Below are 23,026 nucleotides of genomic sequence, written 5' to 3' on the forward strand. Positions count from 1 at the left end.
TCCGGCAACAACGCTGGCGAGGGAGAGTCTCATTGTGCGGCGCTATGACGATCCGTTTCTGTCCGAAACATTCTCTTGACGAGCAGCGGCCGACCGGGGAAGCCTTTAGCAGTCATGACTGAGAACAAGGCATAGGCTAAGTTTGCACTTGTCTGAACAAAGGGAGAATTTTGCGGCTTTGGTGGCCAGGCCAGCTCCGGTCCGACGCAAGCCGAGCCGGCCAGTCACGCTTTTGTGTGCTTTTATCCTTGCTGTCGCTGACGTCACCGTCATGTGATAATCAGCCCCAGGCAGCGCCGTAGCACCCGTCTTGGAATGGCGTAATGCTTGCAAAACACCTGCATACACGGAGTATGATGAGGTGCGGTTTTCCGGTAACAATGAAATATTAGTCAGATTTGAACTACCCTATTCGATTGGCACGAAAATATAAAATGTGCGAGTGGCTACAAAACTGGCACAACACCGGTGAACTTTGCTTTGTCAGAATCTTTATCTCGACTGTACGGAGATATCAAAGTGAGTGTTCCATATTTACATGGGGTTTTGAACTGTAACAACCATCCTGAAGATTGTTCGGTGCTGTTCACAATCCTAACCTTCTTAAGACCTAAGCCCATCTAGTTTCTTAGCTATACGCCCGCGAAAATGGAGAAAGGTATATCGGGGAGAGTATTTCAAAATTACCTTGGCACTCATGACGTCATAATAACGTCATTAAAATCCTGCCATTCCATAAGACATGCGGTGATGAAGACCAAGAAAAACATATTTGTCGAGGCGTTCCGATCTGACGTTCGTGAGGGGCCGGGAACGGCCGCGATTTCCATATATAATGGCCGTCAACTGGCTCTCGATCAATGTCGTGCAATGTACGATGACGTAATCAAACCATAACGCAATGGGTAGCATATTTACTAATCGGAGAAACTGTGCTGCCTAAGCCGTTTTTTCCAGCTTAAGTATTCTTACAGTTATAAGTGAGCTTGTTCCATCACATTTGATCCTTGCTGCAATGTCTTCCCATGTGAAATATTCCCTTTAAGGACTCCGCTAACGTGGATCAGAATGGGCTAGCAAGCTGGATTAACATGGCTAAGCCTTTCCAACAGGAGATGTTCGATATTCTGATTAGTGAAGAGTGATGCAAGTTATGTAACGTAGTTTTGAACATGGGCGCTTGCAAATCTTAGCGACAACACCTTGATGTCAGGCGTTGCAGTCTCCATGGCCCGCGCAGCGTCGATTCCGCGACTAACACTAAGCTGTGGCCAACGGGTAGACGAAAATGATGACGCATTTGAAAGAAACGCCTTTTAGCGCTTTAGGACAACAAACATACATTTAGAAGAAAGCTGGGTGTATATTTCAGCAATGCGGTTTTCAGGCTGATGAACTGAACGGATTAGTCTTGACAGCACGGCGACTTGGTGTAAAGCTGGAGGAGCAAACACAGAATCTCTATTTTTCGCGTTGCGTCAGGTATTAATCTGTTTAGAGGACAGCCCCACAGTTATAAACAAAAATACACCGAGCCTTATATTTGAAATGCATGAATTCATTTTCAAAGATATTCGGGAGCATTACTCAATGATGGTCGCTCTCACGCGCACGGCACCCGCCACCTCATCTTACTTGCAGTGGCCAACGCCGTTCGGTTTTACGGAAGCTGCAACCCTGGCTATCGCTGTCCTTGCTTCCGAGATTATGGGCGCGTAGGCTCAAACCTTTAGATAATTTGTTTCACTCGTCAATTCTGTAGAAGAATAAACATTCCCAGGTAAGCATGGGATCGCCTCGTTCTTCTTTAATTCATTTCGACTCATATACTGAACACTAATGAGACCCCTCATTTCTCTCCGGGAACGGGGCTCCCTTGAGAAGAACACAAGGGGGTACATTAATGTTCCTGGTCAAGGGCTGAAGGGCTATGCCGGCCCACTGCAGAGTGTTTTCCGACTGCCATTCTGGCTACACGAGGAGGGATCCCCTGGCCGATCTGGAGGCATCCAGATCGGCCAGGGGTGCAGGGGTGCATCATATCACATTGGTCCACTCCCTGACGCTGAGGGCCTTCTGGTTCGCGTAGACCACAGTTGCCCCTGGATCGACGCAGGGACCCCAATTGACGCACAAACATCCCTGATCGCCGCAGGTGGTCTAATAAATGCCGCACAGGCTCCAGTTCAGCTTAATGGGCGATGCTGAACTTTGGTTGGAGGGCCCACCGTTCGGTACTGGGGGACCTGGCCAGCACAGGACCCTTCCATTGCTTCAATGTTAACAACCATCATAAACTCTCATGTCTCCTTTCATTGACACACGCAAGATTCATTCAATATTCATTCTCCGACACACGCAAAAGGCCCTCTGTCATTCGTGGTTTCGTCCCCGTCCATGTTGAGCAAATCTTCCCCTGACAGATTCGAAGACCCATGTTGACACGGAATACCCTGTTAGGCACTGCGGGCCCCTTAACAATACAGGAGCCCCGCATTGCTATAGCGGCCCCGACCAATGTAAATCGCGGGCCCGTCCGTGTCCCTGCTGGGGAAATGGGCCCCCAGAGTTCAGACCGACTCGGAGCCGACTGTTCGGTGTTTGTGATCTCTGGCCAAAACAGAGGATGCTTCTTTCTCAGGGGTCCACAACAGGTGCAAGAAGCCCTCGTACTGACATTCGAGATCACGGCCCTAGGGGCCGTGACCCCAAAAACCCTTGAGGTGGCCTTTAGCCAGCCCTTTGAGTCGTTCAACCTTCTAATCGTGCCCTTGATCTTTGATTTCAAGAGACCCTTCGGCCGCTCTTAGGCCCCCTCAGACATCGCTCCTGGCCGACTCGGGACCATTTGCCACCACACAACCCCTGTTAGGCACTGTGGCCCCTGACCGACACAGGACCAACACCTGACCGATATTGCGTCAGGCACCCCGAACATTGCAAACGGCGGGTCCCGGCCTGGTTCCTGCTTGGAAAATGGGTCTCAATTGCTAAGCCGGACATGAGGCCAACTGTTTGACTGCGTGCTGTTTACTCCCTATCATTTTTGTGTAGCGATAATAACCTTAACAGGAGCGCCCTTAAAGAAGCTCTCTGACTGAAAGCTCAGCTCACGACATTACGGGTGGAGGGTTTAGCCCAGGTCCGATCAGGGCCCTGATCTTTGGTCTCGGGGGGGGGGGGGGCTTCGATCTTTCCCCGGACCTCCTCAAACAAAGCCCGTGACCGATTAGTGGTCACTAGCTGACACATGATCCCCTGTTAGGCAGTGGGCCCCTGACCGACACAGAGCATTCTGCTTTGTTTCAGGGACACAGACCAACGCAAATCGTGGCCACCAACCTTGCATCTGCTTGGGAAATGGGCCCTCAGGGTTCAGGTTCACAGGGAGTCAACTACTCGGTGTTCGTGGCCTCTGGCCGACTTAGTTACCCATATTGTCTCAGGGGGTCCCAAAACGGTGCAAGAGGACCCCTGGCTGATATTTCAGGTGACGACCATACTGGTCGCGATTCTTTATGTGACCCACAGCCAGTCTTTCAGGCCCTTATACCCTTCAACCGGTACATTGATCATCGATTCCGGTGGGCCGCCCGGGCCGCTCTTCGGGCCTCATGGAACACTGCCCTTGGCCGGCCCGGGACCCCTCGCAAGCACAGGCCTCTCTGTTAGACGATGTGGCCCTCAACAGATACAGGAGCCCCGAGCAGTGTGAATCAATGACCTGGGCTTTGTAGCTGATTTGGAAGTGGGCCCTCAGACCTACATCGACTGCACGGTTCTAGTGGTGCCTGCCCGACACATAGACCCATGTCGACCTGATCGGCGCAGAGAACCCTCTGAATGTCAGTCGAGGGTCCGTCCCTGCAGGCCGGGACCCTGAATAAGATTTCCACCAGCCACCCGCGCAGTTATACCCTCCAATCGAGTTCTTGATCGTCGGACCCGGTGGGCCCTCCAGGCTCTTAGGGTCTCCTCGAACACTTCCCCCTGGCCGACCTGAGGTCCCTTGCCAGCACAGGGCCCCGTTAGGCGCTGTGGGGTCCCGACCGAAGTAAATCGCTGCAGGCCAGATCCCCTGAATACGACCTCCGGCCGGTCTTTGTGACCCATCGGGCCCTTAAATCGGGCCCTTAATCGTAGGTCCTGCAGGGCTCTTCGGACCCCTCGGAACCCAAGGGGGGCATGTGCCCCCTGAGCCACCTCTACCTGTGGTACTGAGGAGGGGGGGGGGGGGGGCAGCAAGTTCCATGGCACCGCAATGAAGCGTAGCCTCTCGCTTGACGAAATCCTGGATACGCCCCTGGATGTACGCATCTAGGCGCGCGCTCTCAGGTGCCAACCATGAAACGTTCGGCATTTCGCATTTAAGTGTTTTTTGGGGGGATTCATGTCAGATTTTGGCAACCAGGGATATAGAAATATAATGTCAGTTGAATGGTTTAGATGACGTTCGCTTTCTACAGATCACTAGGCCAGTTCAACTCTGTTCGAACAAACAGGTAATAAAACACGAAACGAAATTTTCCCGACGGGTCTATGACAAGCACCTTCTGTGCCTCACACTGCTACAATACGCCCCCCCCCCCCCCAATCCGGGGTGAGGCTGACCTCTTTTGACCGGATGCCAGCCAACGTTTCCTTTTTCGTCGGGCCCAAGCGGCCGGCCCTTCTGGGCACCATGCCCGGTGCGGCTGGATTACGATTCCGTCACCTTTCTCTCACCTTCGTGGCGATCCACGTCAGGTCATGCCCAATAATCAGACTGGTGCTAATCTTAGCGCATGCGAGGATAGAAAAACGTGTGTAACGCCCCAACCAGCCAGGACATTGAACAACATGGGGTAGTGTATCTATCATTTCTTGGTTTAGGATCCCTCTGTGCAGGAAACTTGTGATTTAAGCCATTTAATCCGGTTCTTAACGTGAGTGTTCCACATTTGCATGGGGCTCTGAACTGAAGCAGCCACTGTTAAGATCACTGGGTGCTGTTCACAGCCCTGCCCTTCTTAAGGCCGAAACTTTTCTAGTTTCTGAGCTACGCGCCAGCAATAAAGGTCAAGGGAAATATAATTGTCGAGTCATTCATATCTGGCGTTCACGAGCACGATTTCCAAATAAAATGATAGTCATTTGGCTCTCAATAAATGTTGTGCAAGATACGATGACTAAATCAAACAATAGCGCATTGAGTAGTATATTTACTAAATAGAAGAATTGTGTTGTGTAGCGCAGCATTCTCAACTCAAAAGTATGCCAATAGTTATAAATGAGCTTCTTTCATGTTATCTCATGTTCTCTTCAATATCTTGAAATGAGGGTGTTCCCTTTAAAGTAATGGGACCTGCCGTAATATCGCGTTTTGGTTAGATATGCAGGAAGCTGCTTCTTAAGTATGCTCCTGACGCATCTAGTACCCACCTTTCTGCTTGGCGGAAGTTTTCTCAGTAGGCTGTAGTAGCTATAGATTTTGTTCTTGTTCTAGCGCTGGTCCCAATGGGAGTCGAATACCAGCTGCGACGAGTTTCTCAAAGTAAGCAAAGAAACACGGCAGTATAACTGTGCACTGTGGGAACTACGAAGCACCGCCGCTGCTTAAGGCCGCCGCCGTAAGTGTTGTGTATGCATTGGGATATTGATTAATAAATTATTGTTGTTTATTAATCGTGAACTAGATTTGTGCGTCTCGTTAGTTTGGTATCGACCACATGGTCAGGCACAACGCCGCCCATCATAGCATGCTTCTAAAACTTTCGTCTAGTAGAATGTGCATCTTCTGTTTATCTTCAGACATCATCATTTTAGCATGCTTTGAGAATTTTAGTTCTGACAAATATACTTGTGAGAAAACGTGCCGAAGATGCACCCACGCATTTCACTAGAGTCCTAGGGCTTTCTGCTTTGAAAAAGTGCCTTCCAGTGGTCCTTCAAAAGAAGCAGTGCCGAAGTGGTGTAGTTTTGCAAAATGAGTTGGAGAAACAGTGAAAAATTACGAAACATTCTTCCAAAATACGCCAGCAAACGGATTTTTCCCGGACTTAGCCCACTTTCTTCCCCAAGGAGGGGGTGGGGCTGGAACTGAAATATGGGGGGGGGGCAGCATCCCAGGGGAGTAGGAAATAACACTCCTGCAGTGACCCTTGCGCCTAAATTGTTGTGGCAGGCATGGAGGTAACCACACCTCTGGGATTTTGAGGGACCAGTCATGGTTACGGGGGGAGTTTAGAGAATATAACGTTTTCATGTTAGATTGTCAGCGCCAGATTCCAGGCTGCCCCAGCCTGAAATCTGGCGCTGACAATCTAACATGAAAATGTGATTTTAATGTGAAGACATGAAAAACATCCCCTTTTTACGGGAAAAAACTAGGCGAAGGGGGAAGTGGTGGAAGATTTAAGTACAAAAGTGGTAGCATTTTCGAGTTCGGTGACCTTCAGAATTGAAAAATGCTATTTTGAAGCATTGTAAATATTTTTTTGTGTGCCAAAAGGCTTCACATCTATTCTAGCGATCTCTCTAGTGCTTAAAATTACCATACACGGACAAAGCGTCGGAGTAGGAGACCTATACTCTGAACAGGATGTAGACAAATGTTATTTGAGGTGAAATTGCACATCATGAGGGTTACATTCAACAGCCTTTCCCAAGAGCTGGCACTGCCGGCACGACAGCGCTGCCTCATGCGCAGCGACGTGCGACACGGGCCAACTTTCAGACAGGGTGAGTTGCTAATTGGTGCGAACGCTACATCATTGTATGTCTATGCGTGCTTACATTTCATAAAAGAGCGGGATTGCAATGCATTGGTATGACCTATGTCCGCTTGTTCCCGAAGGCATGTGGCTTGACTTGCCCATCCCCTTTCTAGTATCATCTGCATGACACTCACACAGGTCATCAGCTCGTCAGTCACACAAGGCGCCTGCCTAATACCGAGGCTGGAGCTCTATCAATGTGGCTTATCATTAAAACAGCCGCCATAAAGCAGCTGGGCTAGTGCGTAAGGCACCTGTAGGATTATTGGCGGCAGAGCTGCACGCGTCACGACCAGTTGATTTCTTAGGCTTTTAGGTATCCATGGATTGCATTGCCGCAGAGTGGCATCATTGAGCGATGCTTCTAAAACAAAAAGACGCGTTTTGAACGCAAAGAGCATCAGGTTAGCTATGGCTTCTTTCCTTATAGATCTTGTCTGTAACCGATTTGAGCACCTGCAGCGTATTTCGTCGCTTCACAGAAAAAGGACAGAGAGGTGAAACACACAAAAAGGGAAGTAATAGCTTATATTGCGCGGGGCATAATCATCACGATACCGTCGATTCTAAACACGCAGTGATAAGTGACACCGTTCTCAAAACCTGCAGTCATCTGAACACTGGCCCAATATGGGCACTGTGGCGGTCCTGTCAGCTTCGGCGGCCAACTTCAGTGGCCCCGGGTCGCAGTCCTAACACTACGCTGCTCTGCCCAAGCCTGCCTCTCTACCACATGAGCACGGCGGCATGCCATGGCTTGGTTCAGCACCACGTCACTGGGTCAGCAGCCAGCTGCTGGCCCGAAAAAGACGATAAGGGACTCCGAACCGGGTCGGTGCGCGGCGGCATCTGAGGCACTGCTCGGGAACAGCAGGCCGCGCGAAATTAGGTCCTCCCGAGGTTAAATAAATAAAAGGGGCAATAAATTAGGTGCCGCATGCACTGGACCCCTCGAGCATGTCCACACAAATGGGAGCAATGTGTTTAGAGGTTATACATTTGCAATGGTACACTGTTCTGAGAAGGTTATACGCGTTACACATACGCCTCATTGAGAAACTCACTAGGAAGCAACGCACGTAGCATGCTAGAACGACCTCACACACCACATGGAATGGCACAGCTACACAACAGCAGGTGTTCGCGCACAGTCGCGGGTCACACGATCTCTCACGCCAGCCATAGCACCAGAACATTGCCATCTTCCCAGCAGAGTGGCACGGTGGGCGCCTAAACTATAAAACGGTCCCGATATCACGTCAGCGCTGAGTAAACGCAGCATCAGCAGCCCGCCCTGTGCTCGCTGACAGGAGAGTCGGGCTTGAACGGTCTGAAGAAGCTGCTCTGCTCGGAGGAGACGGCCGGCGAGAGGGCGGCGGCGGCTGCTGCTGCGGCGGCGGCGCTGACTGCTGGCGGCAGCGGCGCCGGCGGCGGCGGCGGCGGCCGGCAGCCGTCCAGCGACGGCAGCAGGAAGCCGGCCGCCGCCAGGCTCGGCTGCGGTCGCACCGGCAGCGGCGCGTACGGTGAGAAGCGACACTTGGCAGAGCCGGCCAGCGGGCTGTAGTAGGGCAGCGGCGGCGCCGCCAGGCCGGCCACGCCGCCGTACGGGTACGTGCCGGAGGCGACGGCCGCCTGCAGGATCATGGCGGCCAGCGCCGGGTCGGTGAAGCGCGGGTCGAGTGGCCAGGCCGTCATCTGCTGCCGCTTGTGCTTCATGCGCCGGTTCTGGAACCACACCTGGCGGCACGCAGAATATCCGTCAAAATCGACCCACTTAAATCATGCTACCAATTCTTGAGAGATGGATAGTGCAGGTGATATGGCCGTATATTTCCAATTTACGGACTGTTCCGATTTTAATTAAGCGTAATGAGATGTTTTTAGGCACCAGGCGACTTCCGTTGTGAGCAGTTGTATGGAACTGTAGAACATACCTGTGGAAGGGAAGCGGAAAAGTGTTCATGGCAAGTTCAAAAATGAGTCTGGAAAAGTGCATGAAAGCAAAACATATCATGACAACGTGAAGAGCTGACTAACACGGATGATGCCACGGCAATTGATCAGGCGAGTAAACAAGGTGCGAATGGGGCAACTCCCCGTCCCCACACTTTCCCCAATTCTTCGTGGTCGGCCAAGTCTCCCGATGTTCCCTGTTCTTCCGTTCCACGAGGGGTCTCCGACCTCCACCAATAAAGTATCCAGGAAGCTTGCTGCAGAGCATCAACAGTACGCAAATGACGAGTATCGCAGTGACGTCACTGCCGTCTAGCCGCGAAAATGCAAATGTAAACAAACTCGATAAACGTTACAAGCTCAGATTTAAGCAGAGTGGATAAGTGTCAAATTGTAACGACTTTGGCGCAGTTTTCATTCTGTTCAAATATTACATGAATGGATCTAATTTTGAGTTGGGCCACCACCCGCGTTGTTTATTCACACATATCTTACACTTGACCTTATATGTACGAATGATTTTGGATGTGTCAACTACTGCAGTGCATTTCGTATGCAAACCCCTGGGGTCGTAGTAAATTAATTTCGTTGGCTCTTTACCGAACATGAAATTTTGCAGTATATGACGTTTGACTTGATTTCGCGACTCAATAGCAACGCTGTAATAGACTGATAAGTGTATTCATAATTATCGCTGACCACATGTTAGTCTGCAATGATTCGTCTTCCAATTTTCGTAGGCAAAAATGAGCATTCGTTGGTAGCGTCCTGTTATGCCACGTTAGTGATGCAGCAGTGACGACGTTCCTGTTCATGAAAGGCTGACTGCCTGTCGATGTATGGTAGTTGAGATATCGTGCCTGAGATCCCTTTTGGGTGCGCACTGCTTCATTTCGTTTTCGATATGGTTCTGGGCCTTTTAATGGAGGTGCGGTGCTCTCTGGCGCGTGAAAATTGAGCTCCCTCGCTTTTAGGGGTAAACAGTCGATCCCACCGCAGCCTTACCAGACACACTCAGAGCTACGGCCGCTGAAAAACTCTGCTGCCATCTAGGATTTGCTTTTGCTTACACGCTGGCCAATGTCTGATGACTCAGGCAATAGAGGACACAGGGTTGGCGCCTCGGATCCCAAAAAAACGCGTGTCATTTTTTGTCCAGCGAAACTAGGGCGGCGCGCTGACCAGTGGTGTGGCCAGAAATCGAATGGGTCGCATTCCCCGATTCTGTAACGACGTTAGATGACAACGATAACATTTTTTTTAGCTCCTGGTCTTGAGCTAAGTTCGGGGATTATCTTGGTATTCTTTCTCCTTTTATTTAAAGCCGTTCTGTACTATTATTCACAACACCACCAGGTTGCGTTACATCTGGTGTGAAGACGCTAAAACTGCCGTAGAGTGGTCAGACCAAGGCTATTAATGAATGAAATGTATTCGATCTATGGAATCAATTCAGTCTAAAATTATGCATGCGGAAATGCCAGAACATAAAACAGCTAAAAATGACTACGAATAACAAGTGGCTCGTCCAATCAACGGTTCAACCATATCATGCTCGCCTTTTGAACAAAACAAGTTTATCACTGTATCATTTTTTTTATTCATACTGTTCTGCCATGATCCCTTACCAGTACACAACAGCGGGGGATAAATGGCTTTTGTGAGAGGGTCGATTTGGAAACCTCGCTAGGTTAGCAAACACTGAGGTTGGATGAATCACGAATTTGATGTCGGTGGGCATGGGGCCCACTGCCGCGCCTCAAGCGAAACATGCGACGCTTATAGCAGCACCTAGCGCCGTCCAGACGAAGGTCGTCTGCCGCGGACGTCAGTGGCCGGAGGTTTTCGACCCAATGAGAGGAAACGTCGCTGAATATTCGGGGATCAGAGCCCGCTCTGCTCAACTTGATTAACATCAAGTTTGCGCGTACTGGACTGTTTGGAGCTGCTCAAGGCCTTGACCTGCTTGAACTTTTGTTACATGTGCTCTCAGTTCCAGTCTGAAAGGAAGCAGCGGTGCAGTGGGAACAGTGAACAATGAGCCCGGCACTTGCCGATCAAGCGGTCTTGAGAGGAAGATGCCGGATTCGTAATCGAGCGGCACGGGCCAACAAGCTGCCGGTGAACCGTGTTGTAGCTCCGTGAAGACGTAAATCCCTAAGCCCTATCTAGTAAGAAGGCCAGGGGCAAGGCTATCCCACAAATGGTCCGTTTTTAATAACATCGCGCAGGCTTTTACTGAGGCTTTATCATTCCGGCTAATGCTCCAGTGCTGACATCCACGAATTCGGATAGAAGCCCGTTTGTTGGCGAATTTTGATGGTGAGCTCCGTCATTTTTCAGTATTCAGCCTCCTTCCCCACTCATTTTGGAACCCTACGCTTCGTCATATATGCCCTTTACTCCAATGTGGCTGCAGTCTAGTTCCAATCTAGATACTGCTGCCGTGTGTGTGTGTGTGTGTGTGTGTGTGTGTGTGTGTGGGTGTGTGTGTGTGTGTGTGTGTGTGTGCATGGGGCAGGAGTGTTGCAGCAGGGCTAGATGGTTTTAGTAAATGCACAGAGTACCTATTCCTGTATGTGCGTACATCTCTCAGTTCATTGGCATAACCTGGAGAAATCTGCTGATGACCTCATCAGGCGGGGCGGATCTGTCACTCGGCCCTGCGTTCACCTGGACTCAGCACACCTCCCGTACCTTGATGGTGCCTTCGGCCAGACCCAGCTCTGTCAGCGTCAGTGCCCGGTGCCCTATTCCCTTACCTTGATGGTGCCCTCAGCCAGACCCAGCTCTGTCAGTGCCCGGTGCCCTATTCCCGTACCTTGATGGTGCCTTCGGCCAGACCCAGCTCCGTGGCCAGCTCGTTGCGCTTGGGCCGGCTGACGTAGTTGTCCTTGAGAAACTCGGCCTCGAGCCGTTTGATCTGGTCAGGCCGGAAGGCGGTGCGGTAGCGGCGGATGCCCGGGTCCTGGGCGGCGCTGAGAGCGCCGTCGCCGGCCAGCTTGGCCGCAGGCGGCGGCGAGCACCGCTCCGTCAGCTGCTCCGTGCTGTCGCACGACGTCGGCTTCGCGTCCTCTGGAAGCAGCACCACCGCCAGTCAGCCGGACGACGGCGGCTGGCGCGGGGCTCGCGCGAGCACAGGTGGCGAGCGAAATGACAGCGTCTGCAGTCCTCAGAGGGCAGGTGGGAACACAAAGGAAGCGTCCAACTGCAATAAGTGCCCATTAGACTAGGACGAGTGTTCGTGTTACTGGCCTGTGTACCGCCTGGTAACTCGACCTGAGGTCGAACATTAAATGGCCGTATACGAGGCTGCTAAAGCAAACCAGCCATAAACTGTAACGGGAGAGGAGCTGCAGTACAGCTGATTACCGGCTATCACATCCCCTACCGAACAACACCGAACACACGGTGCCAAACCGCGCCCGCCTGGCTGCTAGAGTCGCCTGGTAAGCCGCCTCGCCTGAGAAAAGTGCATGGACAGTGGAGCTGCTGGGACCGCTGCGTCATACATCTTGGACAGATCCATGGATTTAGGGTTAATCTGTGGATTAGAGTAGAATGAATCCCAAAATCCTCAAACTTCATGGATTAGTTTGGGAAGGATGAATAAGGTAGAGGGGCCAAAAGGGTTGGAACATATTGAGCAACTCCATGTTAGGTTATGATATGTTAAATGTGCCCATCGACGTTAAATGTGCGGAGAGATGATACATTGTGTTGTAAATTGTGCCGAGAAGCGATCAATTGATGGATATCATCTTGAAAACGTCTTCGTTTTGATGGACGCGACAAGGCCGGATTAGGAGCACATGCAAAACTGATTCGCAGGCGGTATAGATTTAAGGTCGATTCAGGTAGTTAGATTTAACACTGATAGTGGATTGAACTATACTGGATGCTGGAGGTCCTTTGCATCAATTTCATGCAGGCGAACGTATGGTCTTAGTTTCAGAAGCACTGTAAGTGCCTCCAATCGTATTGTTTCTAAATGCCTCTAAGCTCTAAACCGTACATCCCACGCAATTTGCAACCTTCGGAAATTGTGAGAATGATGAACACTTTTTCTGATTACTGGTCACTTCTTGTCGTTTGTGATATATCCCATCAACTCAAACCCCATCGTTCTGGTGGCAATGAATCGACGCTCAGTTGGGAGACAGCTTGGCTTCCATGCGGGAGACCCGGGTTCGATTCCGGCTAGCGCCCGACATGAGAGCGCTCATTTGACCTCTGTTGTCGCAGACGCTCCACAGAGAGCAGCACAGCAGCACGTGCTGCGCCGCCTCTACAGAAAAAAAGACAGAGACGAAGGTCGAGTTTTCTGGCGAATACGAATGAATGTGGCAAATGGATTAATACATCGATTTATCGTAATAGCTATAGGTAGGCAGCTTTAATTGATTGGATTAAATAATACCTAACACCGCAGCGCGATATATCTTAGCATTAAAGAAGCTTTGTCTCCAAGATGGGACCAGCAGGTTTCTGAGCGAAGCTTCACCTTGGGGACAGTGGGTTCCTGGGCGGAACTTTCCATGCACCTCTGAGAGAGGGGGAGGGCTTCGCTAACCCCGCTCCCTGATGTTTCTGGGCCTCGGCAGGGCGTCTATGGACGTTTGTGTGGAATCTACCTTAAATCCTGATATGCTCACGATTATTTGTAAAAACGTTCCAGTTCTGGATGGACTGGTGTCCAACAACCCGTAGATAATTGAGACTGGACGAAGTTTCTAAAAAGACCAGTAAGCTGAGCTCATACGTTAGGACTGATAAACGTGATTGCTCTAACTGAGGGTAATGTTAGTAATTCCGTAATTGCGTCACATCGAAAAGTTTCCGATGAATCCATTCCGACTAATTATCACCTAGCTAACACTGTTCACCCAAAATACCGAGCTAATAACTAACAATTTGGAGACAGATAATAAATTTCCAAAGCCGAACAAGTTTTTGATCGAATTGAGCTATTCGCATTTGTGATCGATACTGAATCTGTAATAGTCTTGCATACGCTGCGCTTATATCATACGCACAACCATAGGCATATATCGTTGAAAATAAATCAATATTCAATTCATAGAAGACACGTTTTGCATATTGACAACTCTTGCCGCCATTCCCGCACCCTGCTCTGCACCATTTGGCATGTTAGCCTTGGTCCTGTATCGCATAGCATAAGGCAGATACCGACGACAGGATGTGGCCTATCAAAAGTTGTTATGGAAATAATGGTTGCATCAAGATAAACTACCTCTAATCACTGAACTGCTTGCTTGACGCATTACAGACCGGGTGGCTGTCCGAAGGAAGCACAAATGTACTATCGGGGGAAAATCGCTTTCATTGCATCGTCATCCGGCCACTCTGCGCGGTTACCGCCTCGCGAGGGCTTCTCTATTGACACCGCGTCTTCGTACCTCGCTCAAACATGCCCCATGCCGGCACGATTAGCCCCCAGCGGCAAAACACGATAACGACGTGAAACGAACCCAGGCACTGTCACCAGCGTAACAGGCGTCCTGAGCCCCGACTGCCGCCGCGACAGACTACGGAGCGGCGGCGCGGCGGCTCCACTCGCCTGTCCTGTCGCTGGGTTTGGGCGGCGATCCGCTGCTGTCGGCGTTGACCCGGGGCGGCAGCCGCTCGCCGGGCCGCGCCACCTCGGCCGCCGTCGCCGAGTCGGGCCGCTCCTCGGCCGGGGCGCGCTCGCGCAGGTCGCTGTACGCCTTGAGCAGCTGCAGCGGGTAGGCCGTGTCGGCCGGCAGGAACGGCCGGAACGGCGCCGGCTCGGGCGCGCCCGGCTGCTGCGCCATGGCCCGTCGACACTTCCGGGCCGGCCCGCTCGACCGCACGCCGCGACCGCCGCCGATTGAAGATGGCCCGCCGTCGCGCCGCCAGCGCCCGCCCTCCGGTTAGTATCCAATTACCGCGCGGCCGCCCATTGGCCGGGCCCGGCCGACGCCGCGCCGCCATTGGCCGCCGCCGCCGCCAAGGAGTTATTTGCTGAGGTTGTGCTGATTGAGTAATTGGCTGCCATTAAGCACAGAAATCATCCGCACTTAGGATAAATGGTACACAACGCTGGAGACGGCTGCGCGATGGAGATTAAGCGCACTTAATGAGATGCAGCCGGCCTGGGGGGCTGTTAGAAACTCCAGCTGCCGAGCGCGCGACGTGGAGCGCAGTGACGACATACAGACGCTGAGGGCGGGCCATCACAATACTCACCGAGCATGCAGGCGTGGAACGAGCCCTGCTTGCAGCGATGGCCGCTCTCGATTCCGATGCATTGCAGACACGCATGACTGCACCTAGGTCTCCAGCCAGGCTCGGCGCCGGCCAAACGGAGTTCATCAATACGACGACACGCATTATTTACGCGCGATTTTAATGCACTCTAGTGGGTCAGGAATATTTTCGTGCCTTAGCATATCTTTTGGTTATATGCTTTAGTTATATGCTTTTATTTATGCTTAATTACATGGCAGAAATAGTTAAAATCCCGTAAGTTTCTCCACTACTGCGTACATTTGAGCACCTGTGCAGGATGTACAAAGATGTAGTCCATGAACAGAACGCTGGCGATAGATCTTTTGAAGGGATGGGCGGGGAACGCTGTGTCTACGTCAGTTCTCTCGCGTAATGTCATCGGGCTCAGGTTTTTTGCATAGATGGAAGGGGGATAAATTCGACTTTCGTCTCGGCCGTTTCCATGCTGAGAGATGTATTTGGAGCCTCGGCTTTGCAGGTACTAAAATGTTATACTGACCTCAAATCCCATTTTTCCGACGGGGTTAATGTAACAATTTCCAAGAGATGTGGACAGGGGCATCAAACTTTGGGAATGATTGAGGAGCGAGTGATCAACGGCCTTACCTCCCCCAAAATGTGTTTTTCTCAACGGAGTTTGCCCGTTCTGTTTTAAAGAAAGACAATTTTTGCGTTAAATTTTCATTATTTAACAGAAAGTCCCTAATTTGAGCAGCATAGTAGTCATGACCAGCCAGGACTTTTTAACATGCTAATTGCATGAGAAAAAATTCCCGCACCGGACCGAATTCCCCGGCACCCTACACTGACCAGATGCCTCCCCCCCCCCCCCCCCCACACACACATGCGCACGCTCTCGCTGCCGTCATTTTACATTGCCCTTTACATTGCCCTTTACAGCCCTGGCCTAGCCGCATGATTTGCTACAGTTTCTTGTCGTTTTTTTTTATCGGAGCGTAAAAATAAGGTGGCCTTAATCAAAGGAGAAGGCGGAGAGGTGGGCTCGGTGAATTTATATTCGGGATTCATCGAAATGTCCTCCTTCCCAAAAGTCCTTAAAACGACCTTGTGGCCAGTGGAGGACTCTCAGAGTTGATAGACGTTGCGTGGGAGTTGACATTTTCCTGAGCTTCTGTAACATTTCGGTTCAAACGATCTAATGGAGTGCCCAAGCCAACACTGGGTTGCCCAACCCAACGTTGGGGGGTCAAGGCTCTCACAGAAGAAAACGAATAAATGGCACCTCTAGATGTTGGGAGTGGGGGAAGTTGTTCTCTCTACTTTTGTCCTCTTCCGCTACCCCTGACTGCATGCAAAGATACAGCACTGTATCCTACATACATATGTAATTTTGGCTGCATGCTCACAAACAGAAGTGTCTGAGGAACGCTCAGTAGGCAGCTCCCTCCTCCGAAAAAGGAATATGCATTAGCCCTCATTATACGTTGTGTAACATAGCCAAAATAAACAAAGCTCCTTCTATAGCTCATACTTGTTAGATGTTCGTTGGTCATTACCTGGAGCTTTGCTGTCCATTAGTGCATATTCTTAAGGTTGCAGCATCCTGCACTGATCAAGACACATAAAAGAGGTAACACAGGCAGTGAGCAAAACCAGCGAAAAATACCACAGCTCAGAGGCCAAGGCGTGCAACCTTTCTGTACCAAAAATTCCAATTAAGTGGATCTTCGATTTCCTTCCCATACTCGTTGTGCCAAGAAAGTATCATGCTAAGATGTCATTCACAAGACAGAGTTCGCATACGACATGAATCATGGTCTGACGTGATACACCGCGGTAGTAACACTACGCTGAAATGTGATGGTTGAATACCCCAAAACTGCTGCCTGGTGAAAGAGGTAAGCAATTACCGTTCTCCCTCATTTCATGTCCCAGTCAGGGTGAGAAATCGCTGCGAGGATCGGCGTCCTCTTTCACTTCCACACGCCCGCGCGCCGGCCGCCGGTGGCCGTGTTCACCGCCTCTGGCCGACCACCCCAAGGTCGCCGAGTACCGGACGGAGGGCTGGGCATTGAGGCGGTGGTCAGCGGGGTCAGGGTCATCTGACCTTGACCCTGCCAAATGCCGGAGGGCACGGCGCTGAGTGCGCGGACACGTCGGCCGAAACAGGTCCGTTTACGGCGGTAGGCGACCTGGCTGAACCCGCCCCCGTTCCACGACAGTATGGGACAGGGAACAGCACTGGTTCGGCTCGGTTACGAATAAAGCGTGAGTGTGCTCAGGTATTCAAGGGGTTTCGTCACATAGCGAACAGTGAAGGTCGTAATCTGATTCCACAACTCAACTATTTCGACATTATCAGATCACCAGGAATATTTTAGGCTCTATCTGGATTTGACGCGTCCAATATGTGGGGATATGGTAGACGAACGGGTCTGGTTTTCCTGTCTGTCCCTTAGCTAGGCCCCAATGCCTAAATTTCTTTTTCCCTGCTAGCTCGGCGCAGCTCTGAAAGCTCCTCAGTCGTCGCCATATACAGGTCGGAAAGATCGGCGACGCAATTGATCACCTCATACTTCTCCCTTCCATGATGGTCTCTCAGAAGTTAAATCGCTCCATCCAAGCGACGGCACTCGCCATAGCCGGGCGAGCGAGTTATGAACCCAGTCGCTTTCAGCCGCTAATCTCATAAAATTATTGCCAAATTATTCGTCCAATTTAGCGATCCCATCTGCGCTGGCAGCATGTTCATTTATTTTATCGCGGGGCGGACATAAATAGTTGAGCGTGCCGCTTTTTGCCGGGCGCCGCCGTCGGTAGAGATCTGACAAACGGCCGACAATGGGAGGATCGTCGGCAGAGTCGGCTCCGACGCGGGCAGCGGGGAGGGGGGAGGGGAGGGGGCATTCGTCCGAGCCGCGCTATCGAGTCGACGAGGAGGACTCCCCCACCTACGGTCTCAAGATTAGATGTGGGTTCAAGCTTACATACAGGAAACGAAGGCCTCCAAATTGCTGTTTTCATTTATTGCTGCTGGATTGTAATATCAAAAGAATCAATGGGCACTCAGAGGGCCGCCTTTATTGTGCCTTAGGACTGTTTGAGAGGATTGGGAGGAAAAGCCTAGAAGTATCAAATCATATTTATTCGGGGCATGGGCGAGCATCTGACAGTATCGGTGGAACTTTTCAGCTCGAGGCAGAATTTCAACAGTGATCAATTCTTCATCTTCAAAACCCAAGTAGAACATTTCATTAACGCTATCTTCCTCTCTCCGCCGAACGAATGACCCAACTCCAAAGATTCGAGATTATCAGAGACTGACGTGGGTACGTGCACGTATCAACAACGATGTTTATGAACACCATATATTTACAATACAATAAGACTACTACTAATAGATGTGATGCATAGTGATGCGACACTATCGCACAGCATAGCGTGAGACTGACTTTCTCTGGACCGTTATTTTACGCGCTGCACGAGATACCACGCGTAGCCCTGCTTAATGAACATGACCTTCAATGGCTCACTAATCTTAATTCGTCTTTAAAGAGTGCTTTGGTGTTCAACCTAGAGACCTTTTTCTTTGCAGACACACTACGCACACCGTAGACTGAAAATTGCACACACTCCACTTTCGGCAATCCTTGCAGAACAGTCTTGGCTACAAGCTTGTTGTCAGGAACGCCATCGTCGCTCGCATACATGCGGTGGGCGTACCTCTCGGGCCGAATGGTCAGGGACTACTCTCGTGATGCAGAGCAACGCCACGCCCTTGAGGAACGCCACCGGGCCGACGGGTCTGTTTAAAGGCACACTGTGCCTGTGAACCCAGTGCTTCGGACACGCTCGCGAGGAGCGTCACTGGACCGGCGGGTCTGTTTAAAGGCAGACCATGCCTGTGAACCCAGTGTCTCGGGCACTAGTTGGCGCCGCGCTAATCCCGCGGCATGGCAACCCCCCCCCCCCCCCGGCTGTTGCCATCATCCGGGATAGGTTTCGGTCCAGGAAAAGCCTCCCGAAGTCAGGCTTGAACCGGGGGCTTCACCCTTACACTGGCACGCGCGTTAACCCACGGCGCCGCCGAGATGGCCACTAATCCAGACTCTTCCGGATCTATGTCCGAATCCTTTGAGATTTGCATGGATCTATATTCAGATCGTCAGACCACCCGCGGAGTGCACATGCTTTCAGCTGATGCACGTTTGACCGCTCCAAAGCCCCTTGGCTTAATTGATTTCTTCTCGTCAGAAAAGCACGGATCCCTTAAAAAGAAAATGTTATGCCGAGCAGAAAAAACCGGCAGGCGAATGCTAGTTCGCGGTCTCTTTTCTACCATCACCGGATGCCATCGATTTACAACTACTTCACTGGTCCTAACGGGTTCGACTGCCGTCACTAACGGGTCTGTGCTGGACATGCCCGGCCGCGTGCAGCCACACCCGACTGGCGGCTGGCTCGGTTCACACGCCCCTCCCCCTCGCCTCCCGGTGGGTGGCAACCGAGAATCTGTCCCGTCGCAGCGTGCATCGCACCTCCCCGTTACGCTGTGTGTCGCTCCTCCCCGTCGCTCCGCGTGTCACGCTTTCCCGTCACACCGCGTGCCCCATGCTCCCGTCACAGCGCAAGTCCCCGTTACACCCCTCCCCACTGGACGTCACTTTGGCGCGTCACGTCGCGCCGTCCGGTGACGCGCAGCATCCTCGGGCCGGCGACGCCGGATCGCGCGCGGTCTGCCTCTCGACTCGGCTCGGCCGTCGCCCGCTGTCCGCGGCGGAAGCGGAAGCGGCGCTTCTCCCTTTCGCAGCGGAAGCCGTGTCTCACGCGCGCCGGCCGTCGCCTCCGGCCCACTCGGCGGGTCACGACCTCTTTTACCGTTACCTGCAGGCCATTAGGCGGCGGCGAATGGCGCGGCGCGCTATGCGGCGCATGGCGGTAAAACGCGCCATTTGTGGCGCGCTCGGCAGCTGGCGCGCAGGACGCTGCGCCTTTGACGCCCTCATCCGTTCCACTTTGAACGGAGCGGCTGCTGATCACTAAGAGTCTGGAGCCGGGCATGTGGGGGCGAATGGGTACTCCGCTAAATGATACAGAGTGCAGGCTTCGTCTGGAATTGTATGCTAGAAGGAATGGTACCGGACAAGGCACGGGGTCGGATTTCATGTGCCAACTTCTGCAAGACACAAAGAAAATGCTTGGAGAGCTGTATGACCATCAAGAAACATATTTTGACCCGATATCCGACTTAGCTGAATAAAACGGATGTTGACCTTTGATACCAGCATGCAGCAATGGGCGCCCTCCGCTGAATTACAATGAACACATGAAGCTACGCCGCCGCCCACGGACATCCACTGCCACCAGGACACGCAGGCGTGCTACACTATCCGGCCACAGAGTTGTGCTGCGGGAGACAGGCGCTCAGTCAGACTCTGCGTGCTAACCCCCCTCACTCTTGACAGCATCATTTCTGCCAAGGATAAACATTTTGGCGATAATAGCATTGCTGAAAGCTGTTTCACATGCGACCAATTATGTACAGCCCCACCCTAACCGTCCGTCCACTTTCACCAGTTTCCCGCCAGCTGCTAGTGCCGATTTTCGTTCCAATAAACAAACAGCTCCATTGACGTCCTGCGGGCGATCGGTGCATCGTCTATCACCAATCCCAGGTTTTTATTGCCGCGGCGGGGAGCGAGACAAAGACACTGGCCAGAGCGCCGTGCCGATCGCTTCGGCGCGCCTCAATGACACCCCATCCCCACGTGCTGACTAGTCGCCGATAACCCGCACCGGACGCAACGAACGGCGGTTGAGTGGGAGCCGCGCAAAAACTGGCTTTTGCGCCGGTTTTGTACAACAGTGCCTGGTGGCCGTCCGCCGTTCAGTGACAAGTTGGAGGTGTTTGAATTAATGATATTTAGGTAGCGGCAAGACCAGAGGAAGGTTCGTGGGAGTGCTGTAGAGTTGTTTTGTCTCTTTGCAGCTCTTTTGCCGAGTCATTACGCCTATCTGCCGGAAAAGGCGATCCATTAACACTGCTGCACTGCGCAATTTCTGCATACTGTGCAATGATCAGCGGCCGGTGGCAGCTAACCAGCTCCGTTAAACTCACTATTAAGAACTATACTGGGCTGTTGGCTGTTAAAAGACACCAACATCGATCTAGTAGTCCATAGTGTAATAATGGCCTAAAATATCCAGGCTCCATGCCTACAAAAGTTATGTTCGGACTATCATCAACAATCGATATAGTGCCTCTGGTTGACTCTCTTTTGTATTGTCATTTGAGTTTTACCATTCACATACCGTGGCTTTTATTGAGCATTCTGTCTCGGGATATTCGAATCTTTAAATTCATCGGATATTTGAAGCCTGAAATCGGTGCTTAAATATTTGTTAAAACATTTAAACAACTCCTGAAAGCCACACAGATGTTTACGAAAACATTCGATGGCGCTGCTAAACGTAATTAACAGCTGATAATGGCGTTCCCGTGGACCGGTGGATGAGACGCGTACTTACGGCCCATACAGACCGGATTTGAGTCCCAGACAGCACACTGCACGGCCCTTCTAGTGCACCCCTCCGGGTCCTATTGTCGCTGGGGCTTTAGGACACATTCAGCATCTGGAGCTTGATAACACCTCCCGCCTCTCACCCTGGCAGGGCCGAGCGGGGGGGGGGGGGGAGGGCACATCCCGGAGATAAAGGCCCAGATGCCTTGCAGTTTTCCAGGCGCTTAGCGAAACCAATGCGCTGCAGTCGCGCCCCCTAAAACCTAGGTCATTATCAAGCCATTGCGCTATCCGCACCCTTTATCCCATTGGTGTAACGAACTCTACCTGAAAACAATTCGCAGAAACGCTGCAGTGCTAAGATAGAAAGGGCTGCGATGCGAAGTATTTTATGAGATTCAGCATTATCATTCTCTCCTTCCGTCCTGGATAACCTATTTTCGCTGAGTTCAGATACGTCAGGTTTGTTTAGTTATTCACATCACAAGAACATGATCCATTTTCTGCGCAAAACTTAGAAAATAGACTTTTACTTTGAATCGATATCCTCTCAGTCCGTAAGGCGGTGGAGAGTTTGTGCGAGTACGCCCGCCTGCCATGCACTCATGTACATGAGCGTTTGGATATTTGTGCAAAGGCTCCAAATGTGTGTGCCTAATATTCAAATGCATCTACCCAAACCTTACAATAACCAAGCCAGGTTGAATGTTAAGCTCTCGTTTTCGAATAACGTTTAATAACGTAATAACGAAATGCACACTCTAACGTAATAACGAATAACGTAATAACGAAATGCACACTCTAACGTACTACCGAATAACGTAATAACGCAATGCACACTCTTAGTGCGATGTGGGCGGGGTCTCTAGCTACCAGCTCAAACGAATCGTGGCCTAACCCAAACGCCTTCATCACGGATCGCAGCCAATCTCTGAACCAGACTCAATGAAGACTGCACACTCTCCCTGGAGCATGCGGTCCACTCTCGCAGTCTCTTAACGAGACACCTCGAAGACCACGACATGCGGTCTTTTATGCTCCCCCTCCGGTGCGTGGCATTTGGCGAACAGCAGATACACCGCCGCCCCCGAGACTGGCCTTACCTCGTTCGTTGCCCGGCGGATCGGCGCAGAACGCACACAGCCATAATGGCGCAGCCGCGGCGGCGGCGGCGGCGGCGGCGCGGCCGGCAGATGCGCCGTGTTCGCGCCGGTGCGCCGCCTATCGCCGCCGCCATCGCCGTAACGGGCCGGCCTCGCCGCCGCCGTAATGATTCTGTTTATGCCGGCGCAGGCAGCGTTTTAGATGGCGATGGAACCATCATCGTTACGGATCTCGATTTTTGGCAAACAACGCCGGCGGCGGACTGCGGCAGACTGTGGAGCTATGGCGGCGGCGGACTGCGGCAGACTGTGGAGCTATGCCGGCGGCGGACTGCGGCAGACTGTGGAGCTATGGCGGCGGCGGAGGCGGCGAGAGCGCATGAGCCAGGCACCGCGTCTGGCGGCGCGCTCAGGCGCCTGCTGAGCGCGCTAGCAGCGATGCATAATCCGAGCACCTCCT

The 23,026-nt window shown here is 51.8% G+C and overlaps 1 protein-coding gene across 1 annotated transcript in view; it reads right to left on the reverse strand.

Moving 5' to 3' along the window:
- Positions 1 to 23,026, reverse strand: part of LOC119100523 (segmentation protein even-skipped) — a 50,895-nt gene that overhangs the window by 11,078 nt on the left and 16,791 nt on the right. The window contains exons 2-4 of the mRNA XM_037223610.1: positions 14,290 to 14,495; positions 11,530 to 11,783; positions 8,278 to 8,492 (exon numbers count right to left, since the gene is read on the reverse strand). Of these exons, the coding sequence (XP_037079505.1) occupies positions 8,278 to 8,492; positions 11,530 to 11,783; positions 14,290 to 14,495 (675 nt within the window). The remainder of the gene's footprint in view (positions 1 to 8,277; positions 8,493 to 11,529; positions 11,784 to 14,289; positions 14,496 to 23,026) is intronic.

Source organism: Pollicipes pollicipes, unplaced genomic scaffold, assembly GCF_011947565.3.
Source record: "Pollicipes pollicipes isolate AB1234 unplaced genomic scaffold, Ppol_2.1 Scaffold_4881;HRSCAF=5763_pilon_pilon_pilon, whole genome shotgun sequence".
Taxonomy (NCBI): Eukaryota; Metazoa; Arthropoda; class Thecostraca; order Pollicipedomorpha; family Pollicipedidae; genus Pollicipes; species Pollicipes pollicipes.